General features: G+C 36.2%; 5 protein-coding genes and 1 pseudogene across 8 annotated transcripts; 3 read left to right on the top strand and 3 right to left on the bottom strand.

The window, feature by feature from the left end:
• The first annotated feature begins 932 nt into the window (after positions 1-932).
• LOC104742245 (uncharacterized) lies at positions 933-2,070 on the top strand. Its single transcript, XM_010463227.2, has 2 exons — positions 933-1,248; positions 1,613-2,070. Exons 1-2 carry the CDS (start codon positions 1,143-1,145, stop codon positions 1,891-1,893), a joined length of 387 nt encoding a protein of 128 aa, XP_010461529.1. The 5' UTR covers positions 933-1,142; the 3' UTR covers positions 1,894-2,070.
• A 1,907-nt stretch (positions 2,071-3,977) lies between these two features.
• On the top strand, positions 3,978-5,186 carry LOC104742243 (uncharacterized). Its single transcript, XM_010463226.2, has 2 exons — positions 3,978-4,276; positions 4,984-5,186. The coding sequence occupies exons 1-2, from the start codon at positions 4,059-4,061 to the stop codon at positions 5,021-5,023; spliced, it is 258 nt and encodes an 85-aa protein (XP_010461528.1). The 5' UTR covers positions 3,978-4,058; the 3' UTR covers positions 5,024-5,186.
• Positions 5,187-5,408: 222 nt separating this feature from the next.
• Positions 5,409-6,705, bottom strand: LOC104742242 (uncharacterized). Of its 2 annotated transcripts, none has more exons than XM_010463225.2 (3): positions 6,584-6,705; positions 5,791-5,981; positions 5,409-5,678 (listed from the first exon to the last, which is right to left on the bottom strand). In XM_010463225.2, the coding sequence occupies exons 2-3, from the start codon at positions 5,959-5,961 to the stop codon at positions 5,607-5,609; spliced, it is 243 nt and encodes an 80-aa protein (XP_010461527.1). In that variant the 5' UTR covers positions 5,962-5,981; positions 6,584-6,705; the 3' UTR covers positions 5,409-5,606. The 2 variants fall into 2 exon arrangements, with proteins under 2 accessions (XP_010461527.1, XP_019091336.1); XM_019235791.2 differs by having other exon boundaries at positions 6,495-6,666.
• A 346-nt stretch (positions 6,706-7,051) lies between these two features.
• On the bottom strand, positions 7,052-8,682 carry LOC104742241 (CBS domain-containing protein CBSX3, mitochondrial-like). 2 transcript variants are annotated; one of them, XM_087484842.1, is made up of 5 exons: positions 8,420-8,682; positions 7,776-7,857; positions 7,551-7,624; positions 7,383-7,443; positions 7,052-7,296 (listed from the first exon to the last, which is right to left on the bottom strand). In XM_087484842.1, the coding sequence occupies exons 1-5, from the start codon at positions 8,636-8,638 to the stop codon at positions 7,154-7,156; spliced, it is 579 nt and encodes a 192-aa protein (XP_087340968.1). In that variant the 5' UTR covers positions 8,639-8,682; the 3' UTR covers positions 7,052-7,153. The 2 variants fall into 2 exon arrangements, with proteins under 2 accessions (XP_087340968.1, XP_087340969.1); XM_087484843.1 differs by having other exon boundaries at positions 8,429-8,682.
• A 134-nt stretch (positions 8,683-8,816) lies between these two features.
• LOC104742240 (tubby-like F-box protein 6) lies at positions 8,817-11,141 on the bottom strand. Of its 2 annotated transcripts, none has more exons than XM_010463222.2 (6): positions 10,758-11,141; positions 10,483-10,530; positions 10,028-10,384; positions 9,861-9,948; positions 9,642-9,774; positions 8,817-9,560 (listed from the first exon to the last, which is right to left on the bottom strand). In XM_010463222.2, exons 3-6 carry the CDS (start codon positions 10,370-10,372, stop codon positions 8,936-8,938), a joined length of 1,191 nt encoding a protein of 396 aa, XP_010461524.2. In that variant the 5' UTR covers positions 10,373-10,384; positions 10,483-10,530; positions 10,758-11,141; the 3' UTR covers positions 8,817-8,935. The 2 variants fall into 2 exon arrangements, with proteins under 2 accessions (XP_010461524.2, XP_010461526.2); XM_010463224.3 differs by having other exon boundaries at positions 10,028-10,387; positions 10,758-11,064.
• A 2,391-nt stretch (positions 11,142-13,532) lies between these two features.
• LOC147928663 (uncharacterized) lies at positions 13,533-18,967 on the top strand (annotated as a pseudogene).
• The last annotated feature ends 1,390 nt before the right edge of the window (positions 18,968-20,357 follow it).

The raw sequence follows: 20,357 nt of genomic DNA, 5'->3' as shown, positions 1-20,357 counted from the left end.
TGCTTCAAAGTTTAAGTGATCTCCGTCTAACAACTATACAGGTATGTTCAGACTGTCTTGCTGCTATTGTAGCTCTAAACAATCCCGACAAGTGGCCCCATTATCGGACATACCTTGGTTATATAAACAAATCTTCCAAGTTTTAATTTAAATGGTGTAAATTTAAAGTATCGCTGCCTCAAGGCTAACTATATATATAGCTCGTGACATAGCTAAGAGTGTTACACGAGATGGCCGGGCGTTTTCAATCTTATTTGCCGTTAGGGGAGCCTGCTTGGCTTCATGCTCGTATTGAAGATGATGAATGTCTATGTTAGTGTTTCTGTTTGTGTCGTTGTTGTTGTGTATGTTTTAGCACTTTTTATGTTGCGGTGTGTTAACCATCGGGTTTGTTATGTTATGTTTATATTTTATAAAATCACAGCGAAAAAAATAATAATAGAAGCTCATGTTTCGCAAAGGCTAATAAGTAATAAATCTATTCCACAGACGACAAAGAATGAATCTCTTTCGAGGAGAGTATGAAGACGACGGATGATAAATAGTGCATAGTCACCCCACACGTGACATAGTTAACGAAAACATGGGACTAGAGACCACTAAAAATCCAAAAGACAAGTGACATGCTTGAGCAGACGCCAAAAATTGTTGGGATTTTTCTACAGAATTTTCAACGTTCATTAGGTTCACTCCTTTTTATAGATGGCTGTGAGTTCGATCGGTCTTCGTCTATATATTGGTCTTTTGTCTCTATCTTATAATTATTGACGTATCCTATGTCATTTGGAACGTCCGACGACTATTCTTTTCTCAAATCAACTGTCAATGAGTCAATCCTTTATTTTGTTATGCACTTGACCGAGTGTACGGATACATGGTGTGCGGAGACCACTATAAGTCGTCCATATAGTTTCGGCTCTCTCTCCTTTTTATTTGTGTGGCTCATGTCTCTACCATATGTTTCATCTCTCTCTTATCTCTACTTCACTCTTCTACATATATAAATGCATAATTGCGATTCACATTGATTAAGTAAAGATACCAGAGAGTTGATAAGGTCGGATTCAGACGCAAGCAAATTAAATTACAGTTAAATTTGTGATAAGTGATATCTATAAGTAATTACAGAGTAAAGTACTAAGATGGCATCTTCGACATTGATCTCTTCTATGCTATTTCTTCTTTTCCTCGTGTTTTCGCTTCATATGTATGAAGCTCTTGCTGCTCAAACTAAAATCCGCAAACTGAGTAAGATTTTTTTTTTCCCTTAAAAACCTTTTACATATTAATATTCATGTCGAATTACTAGTAAAGTATAAGTTTATAATTAAAAATTATTTGAACCAATTACATTTTTTCATATAGTTTTCTTATTTTATGTTTATTATTATTTTGTGACCATCATATATATATTTTTTTATCTCTTATTAAATAGAAAACATTTCATATTCATTTGTTCGTCTTTTTTTTACAAGATTAGTAAAGAAAATTATCATTAGAGAATATAATAAATATTTACGTTATTTTTCGAAAATTTGGATTTTGCTATATTAATTAGTTATATATCTTTAAAATAACTAATTGAAGTGTGAATTATGTGTACATGATGCAGAAGAGATAATCAAGGTGGGGAGGAATTTGGAAGACAATGACTACAAAAGCTCTAAAAGGCAAGCTGGAGGGAGTGTATCGAATAAATGCCACAGCAAAAGTTATACCACGACCGTCACTACTTATCTAATTACTAATGAATCGTCTTCCCCATGTATAAAGTGCGACGTAAAGAACGGCTCATGTTATAGTTGCACCAAGACCAGAAAGTGCAGATCGTCCAATGGCTCACCCTGGAGGTGCACCGTCACCGAGTTGTGTTGCCTTATAGAATATTCATAGATATAGATTTATCGGATGCAAAATCAATACATATATATATATATATATTTGTTGAACATTTATATATATATATATATATAATATATATATCTTACCTTTGTGAGTTGGAATAATATGTATAATAATACTTTGTATTAAATAAAAACAATATGAATATCAGAATATTGTTATAAGTTATAACACATTGTATCCATGTACATGCATGTCCAATTTTGATTTGTAAGTAACAAGGGTGAGTCGAGTATATAGGTTTGATCTTCAGGTCTTGGAGACCAAATCAAAGCACAATTGCTTAATTAGAACTAGCTTGTATATGATATTCCAAAGAAACGTACCTTTGAAGAATCTATAATTCAGTTGTTCCTCTTTATCAAAAGAATTGAGACATGTGATGCAAAAACCAAAAAAAAAAAAGAAGTAAAGGCTATTTTCAGGCACCAGTTAATAAAAATCAGTTTCATGTAGTTTTTATTAGCTGTTACCAAATTAGGTAACCCCAAATAAAAAAAAGGGGGTTTAATTTTTCGGCACTATATTTGGATTCTGCCACATTGCACCAATTTTTAATTCCATAATTGTTGCATCAAAATCTGATTATGCAATTTGTCAGATAAATATTTGTGATTTTGGTTTATATATTCCAAATCTTCAAAAGGAAAAAGAGTTGCATGCATTTTCTTAAAGTAGGGAGAAAGAAAGTCATCCATTGGTTTTAAAGATAGAGATCGAGAGTACCCAAAGAGAAAATATACGATATGGAGTACGAATACCTCTCAAGTCAAGTGTCAACTGAACTCCTTTATTTTGTCATTTAAAAAAAAAAAAAAAAAAAAAAAAAAAACCTTTCCATGGAAAAAGGATTGTACATGTCAATAATGGTGTGCGGAGACCACTAAAACCCAAAACTCAAAACCCAACATGTGAGAAACTAAGTCACAGTATATGTTTCCAATCTTCTCTAAGTTCTCTTATCTCTCTACCTCTCTCTATTCTGTGTAAATGCATATATAAACGTGAATTACAGTGATTACATAGAGTTTGAAAAGTAACACATACATAGATATTATTAAGATGACGTCTTCCACAAGCTCTTGCATTGCATGATATTTCTTGTTCTCCTCGTGTTTACTCTTCGTAGGGATGACGCTCTTGGTGCTCAAACTGAAATCCGGAAACTCAGTGAGATTTTCTTATTTATTTATAACCTTTCACATATCAATATTGTTCTATAGAAATAATTGTCTGACAAAGCTGCACATTTTATGTGGCAGGTCATCATAGGGTGTTTGTCGATCATAATAAATTTACAGAAAAGGAATAGTAATTGTGAACAATATGTGAAAGGTGTGGTGTCAGAAGAAACAATTAATCACGTAATTTTTGTGTGTCTGTTGGCTCTAAAGACATGGGCGTTATCATAAATCCCAACAACAATAGGGATGTTTCAATTGGAATCATTGAATGCGAATATGGATTATTTATCTGGTGAAAACCTTTAAAAACAATCAGTTCAGAGTTTCTTTGATAAAATGGTATATATGGACAGCCATAAATAATAAAGATTTTTGAGAACGTTGACAGGAATCCAATTAAGGTTCTTCCATTGGCGGAAAGTGAGGAGGAAGTTAGAGGGAGGCACAATTAGATACTATGGTTGATAATCAGGGGTGATAGGAGGTCTCAGTCAAGGGTCTCGGGATTGGACACAAAATTTTACAAAACACAAATTTCTCGGGATTTATACGTTTTGTAGATGATTACTAAAAGAAGCTAATAAATTTTCAAGGTTAGATGTGGTTTTGTTAATCACGCAATACATCGACCATGGGAGCCGAGCCTCCAATCTATGCCGAAGTCTTACTTCTCTTCATTCACAAGTGGAAGCACTCGTTTGTGAATCAAAAATTCTCATTTAATCAATTATGCAAGTGTTTTAAAAAGGAAAATCGCTGTAAGTATTCATGCATTCAAGTTTTAGGTAAATCAAAAATATAATTAACTATAAAAGTGTGTTCCGCTCTTTTGGCCTTGTAAATCGCTCTTATATCCCTATAAATAGTACACTTCCTTTGTCATAAAAGACACAAATCAATCTAACAAACTTTTATCTTAAAACAAAAATCGTAACCAATAGTAATAATTGTCTAAAATTTTAATAGGTGCAAATGGTGCAAGCAAAAATGGAAAAAGTCAAATTCTTTGCGATAATCTTCATTGTGACAATGGTTATGACAAGTGTTTCGGCGGAAGAGCTACCGGTGCAAGTGACGACCAATGAGGTGACTCTTGCGGCGGAGGCTGCCGCCTCAAGTTTTAAAAGCAGCGCCGGAGAGGCTGCTCAAGGAGCCAAGACATGGGCTGATTGGGCTACTAGCAAAATCAGGTGACTTTTTCGTATTTCTTTGTGCCTTAAACGTCAAATATTTTGTGCAAAAACGATTACCGATTACATTGGATTCTTTTTATTTTCTAGCTATTGTTAAATTACAATCCAACTGACTTAGTTTCATTTTCTATTTTGACTCTTGTTGACATAAGTGAATGCATATTTTATTTGAACAGAAATGAATTTTTAAGATTTCATAATTTGGTATGGTTTTTTAAACCTTGTAGGAATATGCTTTTGTATATTAGGGTTCCAAAATTAACTAGTTTTTCGGTTTTCGTTTGTTCACCATTCAAGAAACTAGTTGTACGTATTATAAAAAAACAAAAACAAACTAGAAAGCCATGATTTTATAAATACTTGTCAAAAGCCTTTTCAACGAGATTGGTCATTTTTTTTTTGTTTTTAAATATAGCATAACCAAAAATCCTAAATTCAAAATCAACACCAAATTAAAATCCGTTGTGTCATTCGTAGCCATTGACTGATTTCTTTGATGGATAATGGAATAGAAGAGATGGACCATACTGCAAAAACATTTGGACTGCATAAAAAGCTTATCACCAATTAATTTTGAACTGAAAATTTGTGATTCCTAAACTTTTCAAAAGCTTAGAGGAATATTATTCATATTGTTACCATTTACTGATATATTGTGTACTACTATCGTCATCACTAACCATATTTTATTTTATGTTTTTAAGACATCCTGGCGGCTTGGAGAAAGCACCCGGATCAGATTGAAAGTTATCGAAGTCTTTTAAGTAAACATTTATCTTAACAATATGCATAAATGTTTATCAAGAAAAAATATTGTAAACAATTCTGTGCATTCACTTGTACCTCACGGAAACTCTTATTGCATAAGACTTTTTTCCAGTAATGCTAACACGTAATTTTCAAGACACTAACACACAACTCAAGTTGAGGAAACACAAAATGCAGCTTAAACGTAAAATTTAGCAACGATAACATGCACCATTCAAATAAGTGTGATTACCAAAACCCGTGAATGATTTAGTTTCAGCCTAAACAAAGCTAATCATATCCTCTTTATTTTCTTACATAAAAGTGATAATCGTATGACAAAACATCATAACACTAACGGATTCTTTCTGCTTCGACTCAGTTCACTCAGAAGACATGATTATTGCAAAACAAAGAGACCAAAAATCATTTCTTTTGGTAAGACAATGTGTTCAAAGTTTCGTCTTCTAGATGCCAACAACTTGTACATATAGAATACCTCAAAGAACAGAGATACAAATGAAGAGATCAACGATGGAATCTATCGTTCTATGGATACTAAGAGATCCATGCTTATATATCACTTTCTTCCGCGGGTAAGCCTCTGCAAATGGTAGTTAATGTTTCCCCAAGACTTGTTCTTATTATCCGTCTGCAAAGCAAAGGGTTTCAAGCAAAAAAAAAAGTTCAATGTTTCGCAGAGGCAGTAGTGTGACAAAATAAAAAGTAAAAAAAAAAAAAAAAGGGCGGTGCAAGTGATAGACCTGGCCGTGCATACAAACACTCAGGAGTTGCTTCTGTTTCTCGCACTTATCATCTTTGATATGGTTAAGCGCCATACAGTTGAGGAACGATACCATTTCCTTCATACACGGTTTTGCCATATTCCCCAGCTTTTTCGGGTTTATGTACAAATTCCCAGCCTTTCTCCCCATGGTGGCTCCCTCTCAAACAACTGAAGAACCAGAAACCAAAAAAAACAGGAATCAATCAACCAGTTTGCAGGATCAAAAGAGTTTCCCACAAGGATGTTTAAACGAACTCATCCTGAATACGGTCATGTGTCACATTTTACGCCGATTGATTCAAAACTCTTGGCATGAAAGAAAAGAAAGAAAGAACATTGGGAATAAACACACCAAACACTGAAACTTTACACATTCCCTAAGACATTGAGAGGTTTGTAAAACAATCACAGGTTACACAATGTTCCTAACTAAGGAGAGACCCTAAACTTTTTTTTCGTATTGAAACGATTAATATGACTATAAATTTCCCAAATCTAACAAAAAATGGAGAACAAATAGTTTCGAAATTGTAGAAACATATGAAATGAATTCGTAAGAGAAGAATAAACAAATCAGAGGTACCAAAGCTCGGAATCATGTATAAAACGACATGATTTACAAAATTAAAGCCAAAATTTTCAAAGCAGAATCTCAGATCCGAGCGTAGAAATGAATCGAACCTAAGTAGTCAAATAAAAACTCAGAGTCGTAGAATAACGAAGCAAACACACTAATCGACTCAGAGAGAATTAGAGAAGAGGTAACTAACAGTGTAAGGTAGAAGATGAATCAACGATTTTGACGAGACGAGAGAAATGGTGATATCAAATCGCAGGTTGAGAAAGACAGAGAGCTTCGAAAATACAAAACCCCGAAAAAATAAAAATAAAACCCTATTATTATTTTAGTTAAGCCCATTGGGCTCTTAGCCCAGTAATTAATCCGAACAAATCGAAATCGCTTGAACCGAACGAAATTGAAATTAGTATTCTTTGGTTTTGGAACGGTGTGGTTTGTTTTTTCACCTTCATACACTTGAGTTACTTACTTATATAAGTTGTCCGGATGAATGCTAAGTTCTTACACTCGTAGATTATAAATATCTCGATTTCTTGTCTATTCATTGTATGTATTTTAATTGTTATATATGCCCAAACCCATAGAAACTTATAAACAACTTCTTTTAGATGTTTTGGACTTTGTGCTCATAATCTCTTTGAATGGGCCGGGAACTAAATATATGAAATCATATAGGTCCATTATTAAATAGTATATACATAGTTATTGATAGTATAATGGAATCTTTTTTTTTTCTTCTGTGGGTTTGATTTAAATTAAACTAGTAATAGTCTCCTTTGATGAATTGATTCAAGCGTTTGAGCTCTCCGTTTTGATGGTCCACAATGGCTCTAACCACATCAACCATAGAGATCAGTCCTACTATCTTTCCATCAATCACCGGTACATGCCTTATATGATGGTCTACATCATTTTAAAAAGCAAACATTGTAGCTATTGGAGAATTTTACATATTGGATTCTTGTATATGTATGTGTATAGTAAACTACCTGACATAAGCTGCATTGCTTTGATTATGTTTGTTCCAGACGTAACAGTGACCAATTTGCTCTGGTCAAATTAATTCCCACAATTTTTTTAATAAATTTAACTGGAACAGTAAAAGACTAAATGTTTCCAAATATTGTTAACTTGAGAATGTTTATGTTTATTCTGACCTCATCAGTCATAACTTCTCCAACTTTTGTAAGTTTTGATGATCTTCCGGCCCAAATAATTTTTTTCATATAGTCTGTTTTACAAATGAAGAATCAACCAATCCAATATAAGTGTAGTTATAAGAAAATTATTAAAAAATAACACTTAAAAGTAACTTAATTTCTTTGAACAAAAAAAAAAGTTACTTAATTTCATGAAATTGTGTCTAACTATTTGTTTTATACCTCTCTCTGTCACTATTCCTGCAATATAGTGCTGGTCTCCAGGTTTTAAGACAACCAACGATCCAATATTATGCTTTGCCATCTGCTTTTTGTTTGATTAAAGAAATAAAGTTATAACTAAGACATCCCAAACATTTAAAATAAAAAAGAAAAAAAATACCAAAATACTCTACGGATTCGCATTCATCATACAACTTTGAAAGAGGCTAGCAAGCTAAACAAATCTATATCCTATATATGCGACAAATAGAAAGAACTACATAGTCGCGATTGCTAAGACCATTAATCCAAAGACATTGTAATTAAGTATTTCTATACGTGTATGCATGACATAATATACAAACATATGTGCACTATAATGTTATTACATAAAATACAAATACATGTAATCATGTCTTATTAGCTGGGACACATACAACGTGGAGTAGACAACGAACCTAAACTAAACTAATCGGCAAATATATAGAATAATATATAGCTGATCACTGTTAGACCACATAGATCATAGATGTAAGTAATAAGTCCTAAATATTTTTAGAGACTAGTACCCAACTTAAACACGCTTAGAAATACGTGTATGTAAGTAACGTGATGAGCAAATCATACATTTTACGAGATCATAAAAAGTAAGAAGTTGAACGAACATTCTTAACTGCGTCAAAAACAGTGTCGTTTGTTCGGCATGAGATCCACGTAGCAACATCAGTCTCCTTTGTGGAGAGCACATCCGCCACCGTCAGATTCTCCAATCCTTTCTCCGGAGGCGGAGGTGAAGTAACGCAACCAAAACCGGCTGATACTTTCCTCTGAATCTTTGGGACCTCATGAGCTCTTGCTAACAAACCTCTCACAAAAGCTTTCATTCTTTTGTCTTATGCTCTTTTTTGGAAACAAATGAAACAGAAACAGAAACAGAAACATGAATTGGGTTTTGTAATAAAGGAAGGTGAAAGACTCTTTGCTTCCAAAGAAAGACTAAGACATACCTTGCCTAAACCAAAAGTTAATTGCTTTTAATTAAAAATTAAGAAGAAGTTAAAGTTGGATGAAAAAGATCTTGATTGTTTGATTTGATTGCTCCAAGAGGGGAAAGTATGTACATTAAAACCACAGAAACTTGCAAATAGAAGAATTATAATTGGATATTCGATATGTTTGGTTCATTCGCAGACTGGCTTCGTGTCGAAGCTGCTTAAACAAATGGCAAAAGCTTGAAAAGCAGAGATCGGATAACGATAGTCCATAGTGAAAATGTCTTTGCCTATCTTCCCAAACTGTAATATCACTCTATCTTGTTCTTCTTCTGGAATGTTCATGTTCTTCCCTGCTTCCGCAGCAGCTGCTACTAGCTGGAAGTTTTTCACCGAGGCAACTGTGACTCGCCCTTTGAAGTTGAGACACCAGCATTGGAGCTGTTCGTGCCATCTCGGCGACTTGTTTTTCAGAACTAATGGTTCCTTTACGACGGATTCTTCTCCCAGGTTCCCTGAGCAGAAATCCATCAAAGGCTTCTTCTTCTTCTTTCCTTGGTTTATGAACTCAGTAGGTGACTGGACTTGGCCGCCTTCTTGAATTGCTGAAACCGGGATACTATGCATGATACATTGCATTCTTCTTGGCCCTCTGGTTCTCAGAACATTCAGCTCATATAAGATGGAAGCTATGTTGTAACTACTAGATGTTGATGATACCCATGGAGACACTTGCATTGATGGTGGGAGTTTTCGGTTAAACGGAGGAGGTTGGTTTTCATAGACTGTGAACTTGGTTCCCAGGAAATTGGATCTGTCCACACACACACAACAAAAGTTATAATATATTGACATAATGATAATATATAGAACAATGAAAGTGCTAGACTTTAACCTCAGTTTTCCTATGTAATTACTGCTACTTCTTGAGAAGCCATTCCCAGACAAGGATACAACAAACTCTGCACCAGTCGCCCTCCTCACTCTCTTTGCGGATAACAACAGCTTACTCTTGTCACCCGAAAGAGCTGCAACCATACAGAGGAAGGTGGGATTTAATATAGTCAAAACTCAATTCATAAGAGATTCTTAAGGTGATAATAGTAAAACTAACCAGGACTTAAACCAAGATAGAGACGAAATATTCCAGTAGCTCTCTCCCGTTTGATAAAGCATTGAATTGGAGCATCTCTAGGACCAGGCTGAACCAAAAAAATCCAAATTTTTAGACAATGATCCATTCATAAACCGATTAGAGTGTTCAAAAGAACGCAAACTAACCTGCTTTAAAGAAACAGGAAATGTCAACAAACCAGAGAGCTCAGGAACCTTAACAACTTCTTTAGTCATCTCTCTCCAAGACCTACAAACGGAAGCACAAGCAACGACATCTCTCCTCGCAGGCCAAAGAGTCTGTCCAGACTCAATCCGATGGATAATATCAAGAAGCAACTCCGGAGGCAAATCAACCCAAATACTCTGATTCAAACCTTCATTAGCTGATAATAAAGAAGAAGAAGACAAAGATGATCCTTCTGGTGCAATATGTGACCTCCCTCGTCTACAACCAATACCTTTGTACTTGTTCTTCACCCTAAACTCTCTTACTATGTTCTTAAACGACATTGCTCTACACTGCTGCTGTATTGAAACCAAACCAAATCAAAACAAAACAAAACAAACAAACAAAAACACAAATTTATTTATGTTATATATATATATATATATCAATATACCTGAATTTGTTGTCTGCTCCCCCAAGAAATTTCTCAGCTTCGTTAAAACTTTTTTTTATCAAAGAAACAGAAATGTATCAGATAAATCAAAATATTAAACGACTCAATTCCATGAATATTCATCGAATAAATCAATGAAAAAAATCCCCCAATTCATGAAAAGAGCATGGATCCGGCTTCTCCGGCATTATCGTGAAGACTTCGAGAAAGTTTTTTTTTTTTTTACAAAATGAAAACATCGAGAAACGAGAAAGAGAGAGAGAGGATTAATGTACCAACAAAAGCGACAAATCCATGGGGAAGCTCATAAAAATCAGATTGAGACAAAGTTTTTTCTTCTTCTTCTTCCGATGAAATTAAAGCTTCTCTTCCCAGGAAATGGAGGTGAAAAAGGAACCACCACCACCAACCACCACCTCTCCGATGACGTAACCGTAGCCGACGTGAGCTTCGATTTCGGAGAGGAGAGAGGGAGGAAGGAAGGAAGACGACAGTAACCGCAATAATTTCGAGGAAGAAGAAGAAAAAGAGAAGACGGAGAGTTTTTTTTATTTCTTTTTCTTAATTAATTATTAAACGGATAAAAAAAAAAGACTAGTAAGCGCGGCTCATGTTTTTTTTTTTTCAATTGAAATTAGTAAATTACTTAAAATAGGATTATGGAAGAACCAATTTATTTTGCTTTTTAGAGGGGTTATTTATTACAACTGGATTTTCAAAATGTTTACTAATTGGGAAATCAAATCTGAGATTTTGACTAGGGTTTATTTTATAAATCTAGTAAATGGTTTAAGAAATTAATGGAATTGTATTATATTATTAAAGTTGATGTATCAACTCACACTAATCCAATCCATGGATTTAATAAGTTGAAATTTGGATCTTAACATCAAATCCGCCAGCAGCAACCTTCTTTTTTTTTTTTTTCTTTGTCATATGAACTTTTTCATAAAAGATATGTTATACATACAAAAATGGCGGCTAACAACATAACTCCAAAAACTAAAGGCAGCGGATAAATAATCATCCCTGTCAACTTAAGCCGACAGGTAACATACTTTCGGAAACTAAAACTTATAGAAGAACATAAACAAAAGCCAAAACCTAAAGTAAAAGTTTACAAAAGGAATGAAAGAATGATCAAAGCTTTAAAACTGTCCAACTGAAATTGAACGAATTCCACTAAGCTTTCCCAAAGAACCTGTAAGGACTGGAGAGTACCCAGAAGACCGGAAGCACTAAGATAGCACACCGTAAAAAAACCATCACCAAACCGACAGGAAAGAAAGCAGAATTCATACCATAACAGAGAAACAGAAACCACAACAACCACAACAAACCAGAACCCCATGGAGGGCGATCCAAAACCTTGCGAATCGACCCGAGACAAGTCAAAGAAGACCAGCAGCTCTTACACGTGGACCCTCATCGACCCATCTTAAGCCATCTACAGACCCAAAACTGGTAATCTCCTCGCAAAAGAAGAGCTGAAGGACGATTCCACTGCTATTGTCTAGAACTCAACTCCAAAACTCCAAAAAGCCACAAAGGAGAGCTAGTAGATGACTAGCAACAAAAAAAACATCCGAATGACAAGCACAAGGAACGATACCTAGCTCGCAATGCCAACACTATCAGACCAGCAGACCCAAACTAGCAGAAACTAAGAACCAATTCAAACCCTTAACTAGAGAAGGCAGAATTGCGAAGATAACACAAACCACATCTCAAAGCAACTAAAACCATCGGTTAAAGCCACAACGGCACTAAAACCAACACCACCTTGTTGAAAATCTGCAATCCAAAGAAGGGAGAGACGAGAGAGATACAATTCCAGTCCGTGAAATGACATGCAATGGTCTCCTTCAAAACACCAGTCATGAGAGCACCACCCGATCTGACCCACAACCTAGACTAATCCGGTAAGCAAACAGGTCCGTCTCTAACCACAACCAACTCTCACCGCCGATAGCTTCCCCTCCTACAAATGTTCTTCGCTTCATAGAGGATTTGATTTTGACAACAAGACCGCTACAACTCCGAAAACAACAGATCTAAACGAGCAGACCATAGAAAAACGAAGACCAATAAGCAAGACAAAGTTCTACACCCTCCCACAACTCCGACAAGAAGCCCGGCAACCGGAGAGGGCAAATCGAAAAACTCAAGTTTTTCTCGCGGCGGCTGGGATTGGGAGAGAATTAGGACGACCTCACAAAACAAGGCATTACATTACATGGAGCAGCAACCCTCTAACATTGCTTTTAAAAAAAATATTTTAATCATATTAATATATTTTTATTATCATTAATAATAGCCAATAACAAAGTGACAGCTGTAAGTTTTTTCTGAGAAACGTTTCTTGTTGAAGCAATATAAGTACTTCTCTCTCATCACTATATTAATTTTTTTATTAACAAGTGTTTTGATGAGCACTCCCCAATGGAGATGCCATAATAGATTAATGATTATATGGATTAATAAGTTTAATGATTTGAATTATATTGGATTTTAGGGATCAACCTCTCTTATTCAACTTCTCTTAGTTAGCCGATCAAAATTTAGCATGTTTTAATTAAATAAACAAAATAATTAATATTATATAAATAAAACAATTAAAATAAATCATCATAACTTAATAAGACAAGAAAAAAATTCTAAATTGCAAAGTCAATGACCCTAATACTATCTATTGTTTTTTAATTATAAAATATAAACTCTAACCATTTTTATAGACCAAGACGACATGTATTTAAACATTAACTACTCTTTTATAAACCCAAACCAACATATAATATTTTTAATTGTAAAATCTAAACATCAATCCATATTTAGAAATCCAAACCGGCATATAATTTTGTTTAATTGTAAATTCAGAACTTCAACCACTCTTTCATAAATTTAAACCGACATATAATTTTGTTTACTTGTAAAATCTAAACCTTAATGCTTCTTTATAAGCCAAGACCAACATTCTTTTTTTCACTAACTTTAGGTTGATTAAGTAAACTTTTTAATTAGGCACAAAAACGAATGATACTGCAAGTTTGATGCCGCCGACGGCTTCTCCGGTTCATGGAGAGGAGGATTTGGTAGCGGAGGAGGGGGGTTCATTGGTAGATGGAGGTCTTGTGGAGGTGGAAGGTACGGTTGCCTTGAAGGCGCCTGCGGAGGTGCCTGCAGAGATCCATTCTGATCAAAGTAAAGCGGCTCAACCTAGGGCTGTGGGGGTGAATCATGACAAGCGTCCGTACGCAAACGTTGCTCGTAAGCACGTTTTTACTAAGCAAAAGTTTGATGTAGTCGAAGTGGATGGGAAGCAACGGGTTGTTTTCCCGAAGGAGGTTCTCGTTGATACGAAACCTTTGTGGGAGGATTTTCTAATTGGGAAGTCTTTGAGTACTAAGGCTCCCCATGTTGGTAAGATCCATATGATTGTTAATAAAATTTGGAGACTTGGGGATACATCGGTTTTGATTGATGTTTATGAGGTGAATGAGACGACTATGAAGTTCAGGATTAGGAGTGAGACCATTCGTCGACGGGTTCTAAACAAAGGTATGTGGAATATTATGGATATTCCAATGGTGGTCTCGAAATGGTCTCCGTAAGAGGAAGAAACTCAGCCTGCTACGAAGTCCATACCTTTGTGGGTAATACTATCGGATGTACCTCCGTCTCTGTTCACAAATAAAGGTCTGCAGTTCCTGGCTAGTGCAGTTGGTAACCCGATTCGACTCCATCAAAAAACAGATGTTTGTACCAGTTTTGATGAGGCTCAGATTCTAGTGGAAGCAGACTTAACAAAACCTCTACCAAGTGATTTTGTGTTCATGAGGGAGGAAGAGGGGGAGCTTGATGCTGTTATCAAGTACTCTTACCCTTGGTTGCCGCCAAAATGTGAAAATTGTGCTAAGTGGGGTCACTTCAAGGCGACCTGTTTGACATCCTCAAATAGTATACAGGCGGTACCCCCACCTGCATCACCTGTCATTGTTCAAGAATCAGAGAGAGTTGTATCAACAGTTTCACGTGTTATTACTTCCTCTGGCTCTGGGGAAGAGGTAGTGGATTCACATATTGCTACCACTGTTGATTTGCCAGCTATAGCAACTGAGGAGGAGTGGCAAACCCCTAAGTCTGTTCGGAGTCCTGGGAAGCAACGCGAAGCAGTTAGTAAGAAGGACATTGGTTCTATACTTTCTAATGCTTTTTCTGCTCTTAGTGATAAGGAGGAGATAGTTAAGGATGTATCTGATGATGATGGCGATACAGAATCACACTCCACTGAAGTTGCTGATGACATGCCACCTGAGAAGCCGTCTGGGGTATCTCTCATCCCACCACTTCGTCCATCTTTGCCTTGCGGCTCAAAAACAGCACATAAGCTCATATCGAATCCTTCTACTCAACTACCTAGCGCTCAGACTAGGGATCAGAGTACAAGGACCACCTCCAAACGTTTTTAATGTCTGATTTCTTTTGGAATGTTCGTGGATTAAACAGAACTTCAAAACATTCCATCATCAAAAAATGGGTTGCTGATCAGAATTTGCAGTTTGGTTGTCTTATTGAAACTAGGGTGTAGGAGCGTAAGGCTCAGTGGTTAGGTGGAAAGTTATTTCGAGATTGGTCGATCTTATCGAATTATGAGCATAATGCCACCTGAGAAGCCGTCTGGGGTATCTCTCATCCCACCACTTCGTCCATATTTGCCTTGCGGCTCAAAAACAGCACATAAGCTCATATCGAATCCTTCTACTCAACTACCTAGCGCTCAGACTAGGGATAAGAGTACAAGGACCACCTCCAAACGTTTTTAATGTCTGGTTTCTTTTGGAATGTTCATGGATTAAACAGAACTTCAAAACATTCCATCATCAAAAAATGGGTTGCTGATCAGAATTTGCAGTTTGGTTGTCTTATTGAAACTAGGGTGTAGGAGCGTAAGGCTCAATGGTTAGGTGGAAAGTTATTTCGAGATTGGTCGATCTTATCGAATTATGAGCATAATGCCCGGGGGCGTCTCTGGGTAGTCTGGAGGCACAATGTGCGGCTTACTCCTGTGTTTAATAGTAGCCAGCTTATAACCTGTCTCGTTAAACTAGAAGGAGCAGAGGAAGAGTTTTTTTGTTCGTTTGTTTATGCATCAAATTTAATGGAGGAAAGGAAAGTCCTATGGGATGATATTCGTCACCATCGAGACTCTCCACTTCTGAGGGATAAGCCTTGGATTCTTTTTGGGGATTTCAATGAAACTTTGGCGGTTGAGGAACACTCTCGGGGAGATGATGGTCCAAGCGTAACAGAGGGGATGTGAGACTTGCAGTCGGCAGTGAACTATTTTTCTTTTGCTGACATGGCCTCACATGGTCCCTTATTTACATGGTCGAACAAGAGAGAGAATGACATTATATCTAAAAAGTTGGATCGAGTTTTGGTGAATGATGCATGGATTGATATATATCCGACTGATTATAATGTATTCGAAGCTAGTGGCTGTTCTGATCATTCACGTTGTCGGATAACAATTCTCCGGCCTGATGATAATAGGAGAAGGCATAAGCCGTTCAAATTTGTGAATGCAATGGCGGGATTGACTGAGTTCAAACCGGTGGTGACCAAGTTCTGGGAGACTACTGAACCTATTCATATATCTACATCATCTCTCTACTGCTTTACTAAGAAACTCAAGGCTTTAAAACCTGAGCTTTGTTCTTTCGTGCGTGGAACACTTGATGATTTGGTGGGAAAAACTAAAGTGGCATATGACGACCTTTGTGCGAAACCGTCTTCCAACTTGCATAATCCATCTGCCAATGCTATGTTAACAGAAAAGGAGGCGTATGATCGATGGTGTTTTCTTGTAGGTCTTGAAGAGAAGTATTTGAAATAGAAAGCCAAACTACATTGGTTGAAAGTTGGTGATCGCAACAACAAAACGTTCCACCGTGCAGTTCAGGCAAGAGTGGCACAAAACATGATACGAGAGGTTCAAACGCCTGATGGGAGTGTTGTATTTGATGCGGAGGGGATTAAGAATGAAGTTGTTCGCCACTTTCGTGAATTTCTTCAGTTTGTACCATCGGATTTTGAGGGAGCTACAGTAGCAGAGCTGCAGGCTTTACAACCGTATTGTTGTACAACAGAGGATAGGAACAGTCTCACTAGACCGGTTTTAGCAGAGGAGATTCGAAAGGTATTGTTCTCTATGCCTTCAGAAAAGTCTCCGGGTCTTGATGGATTTACTACTGAATTCTTTAAGGCCGCTTGGGATATAATAGGAGTGGAGTTTGTGATTGCAGTACAATCCTTTTTTCAGAAAGGTTTTCTACCAAAAGGTGCTAATGCTACAATTCTAGCATTAATCCCTAAGAAGTTGGATGTTAGGGAAATGAAGGATTACAGGCCAATCTCCTGTTGTAATGTGCTTTACAAAGTCATTTCAAAATTTTTGGCTAACAGACTTAAGTTACTCCTCCCAAAATTCATTACCGGGAACCAGTCTGCATTCATTAAGGACCGTTTGCTTATTGAGAATGTTATGTTGGCTACAGAGTTAGTCAAGGACTATCATAAGGATACAATATCCAGTCAATGTGCCATTAAAATTGATATATCCAAGGCTTTCGACTCTGTTCAATGGCCTTTCCTCCAGAATGTCCTATCTGCACTGGACATCCCACTTGATTTTGTGCACTGGTTAATGCTCTGTGTGAAAACGGCTTCTTTCTCTGTTCAGGTAAACAGGGAACTTGCTGGTTTTTTCCAAAATGCACGGGGTCTAAGGCAGGGCTGCTCTCTCTCTCCTTACCTTTTTTTCATAGTGATGAACGTTCTTTCACGAATGCTAGATCGGGCAGCTGGTACGTAGTTTGGATACCATCTGCACTGTAAACCTCTCGGGGTCACGCATTTAAGCTTTGCAGGCGACCTAATGATTTTTACGGATGGTTATGTATGGTCAATAGAGGGTATTGTGGCAGTGTTTGACAGCTTTGCTAAAAAATCAGGATTGCAAATAAGTATTGAGAAATCTACAATATACTTGGGAGGACTTCTAGAATCCGCATGTCAAGTGATCCAGAGCAGTTTTAGATTCGATGTTGGACAGCTCCCGGTCCGTTATCTAGGCCTCCCATTAGTCACTAAACGACTTACTACCTCTGACTACTCTCCACTCCTTGAACACATAAAGAAGAAAATTGGGTCGTGGACAGCCCGCTTCCTCTCTTTCGCGGGCCGCCTAAATCTGATTCAGTCGGTGTTATGGACCTTGTGTACTTTCTGGCTGTCTGCATTTCGTCGCCCACGGCAATGTATCAACGAGATAGACAAATTGTGCTCTGCTTTTTTATGGGCAGGTCCAGACTTGAATCCGAACAAAGCTAAGGTAGCCTGGGAGGATATATGTAAGCCTAAAAGTGAAGGTGGACTGGGGCTACGGTCTCTAAGGGAGGTGAATGATGTTTGTTGTTTAAAGTTGGTGTGGCGTATTGTTTCGTCGGGGGAGTCCCTTTGGGTTCAATGGGTGAAAACTACCTTACTCAAACAAAGGAGTTTTTGGAGTGCTAAGTTTACTTGTGCTGGTTCTTGGATGTGGAGGAAGCTCCTAAAAATCAGACCACTTGCAGCCACTTTTTGTAAATCGGAGGTAAACAATGGGTACAACACATCTTTTTGGTTCGATGACTGGTCGAGTTTAGGTCGGCTGATGGATGTGATAGGGGAGCGAGGTATTATCGATCTGGGGATAAGTTTGCATATGATGGTCGCGGATGCGTGGAGTAGACGGCACCGGAGGAGATATCGCTCCCAACAGTTAAATCAGATTGAAGCTGAACTTCTCTTGAAGAGGGACCAAGCAACCTCTAGGGAGGATGTTGTTCTTTGGAAAGGGAACAACACAAAGTTCCACTCTAGTGTCTCCACAAAGGAAGCTTGTCTTCAGATTAGAACCCCGACTACAGAAGTTTCCTGGTACCGCAGTGTTTGGTATACTCACTCTACGCCGAAGCACTCTTTTTATACTTGGTTGGCGGTTCGTAATAGGCTCTCTACAGGGGATCACATGTTACAATGGTCTACGTCTGCTCAAGGAAACTGTGTCCTCTGCAACAACGCAACTGAAACATGTGACCACTTATTTTTCTCTTGTAGCTTCAGCTCAGAGATTTGGCATGCCATTGCTCAAAAAGTTTACAAGACACATTACTCTATCAACTGGAACTCGATCATTGCATCTGCATGTAGTAACTGGAAGGATCGAACAACACATTACATAGCCTGCTGTGTTCTGCAAGTGGCGATCTATACTATTTGGCAAGAACGGAATGGGCGGAAGCATGGGGAACCACCGAAAACGGCCTCACACCTCATTCACATTATCGACAAACAGATGAGAGACCAACTCCTTGCTATTGGCCTCTTGGGGGATCGGCGGTTCGACAACGGTCTCATCACTTGGCTAGGGACAAGATATTAATCTCCTCTTAAATTGTTTCTATGTAAGACCATTAAAAACTCAAAGCCTTGAAGCACGAGTTGTACAAACGTATTTTTGTTTTTGAATATAATTTAGCATTGCATTCCAAAAAAAAAAAAAAAAACGATACTACCGTATTCCTTATTTTCACAAACATAAATGTATTTTCATATTCTTTCAGGTCACATATTATTTTTGTTTATTCAGTAGATTTTAATAATTTTAAAATATCTTATAGGAATGAATTTTCGATTACTTGATGAAAATGTTAGTATATTTTCTTTCATAAATTCTAAGCTATTTAAAATTATTTTTGAAATGAGCTAAAATTATTACAAATGAGATAATGAGATATATATAATTTAAATTTAGGAAAATGTTGGATTTCTAAACAACTTTATGAAATTTTATAATATTTATGTTTTGTTAAGTTTTTAATATTTTTAACACTAACTAAGATATATATTTGATAAGATGAACAATTATATTTTTAATATATTTTTTAATTTAATCCATTTAGAACAAGTACATCAAATTAAAATCTAGTTTTGTGATAAAATAAAAAATTTAAATCGTATTGAAAGATGGGAGTATGTGGTAAGGTTCAAACCCGGAGAAAAAAAAAATAATGTTAGCTTTAAAATACTATCATCTATGAAATTTTACATTTATGTTTTACAGAAGAATAACATTAAAAAGGAAAGAATTAAAAAAAATATTATTTGTCCATGGTGTTTTTGTCAAAAATGTAATAAAATTATCAAGATTTATCTTATTCTCTTTTTTTCTTCCATTTCTCTCTTTTTTAATATCTCCAATGTTGTTCGACCATATTCTTCTTTTCACCATGAAACATCATCATTTTTTTCTGTCATAATATGTCAAAATTGACTTCACAAACACAACAAACAACATTAATTCTTTCTTTAGCCTCATCTTTCTTCCTTTTGGTTTCTCTAATTCAAATTGCAAAAAATATTTTATTTTATTTCTCTAGATTTCAAATTCTCTTGAAATCTCCGTCATTATATTTTTTTTTATTTAATTCATAATATTTTCTTTTATAATATGATACTTTATCACATTACATTACATGTGACAATATAATATGTCTCTTTAATACATTATTTTCTTAAGATTACATATGATTTCTTTTGAAAACATGATTTATAATATTTAAACATATTGTTTTTCTAAATGATACGCTTTTTCAGTATATCATGGTATTTTTATTAACTGACATGTTTTTTTCACAAATAACAATATGCGACTGCATTTTTATTGTTTGTTTGAGGACAGTTTTGATTTTTTCCGTCTCTCAAAAAAGGTTCTTACCTAAATTTTCTAACACAATAGTATTTTTTTTTCTTTTGTCAATACAATAGTACTA

The sequence above is a fragment of the Camelina sativa genome, chromosome 14 (genome assembly GCF_030686135.1).
Source record: "Camelina sativa cultivar CO46 ecotype springtype chromosome 14, ASM3068613v1".
In the NCBI taxonomy this organism is placed as follows: Eukaryota; Viridiplantae; Streptophyta; class Magnoliopsida; order Brassicales; family Brassicaceae; genus Camelina; species Camelina sativa.
Note: the sequence above shows the minus strand (reverse complement) of the source record. Positions and strands in the feature narration are given on the sequence as shown.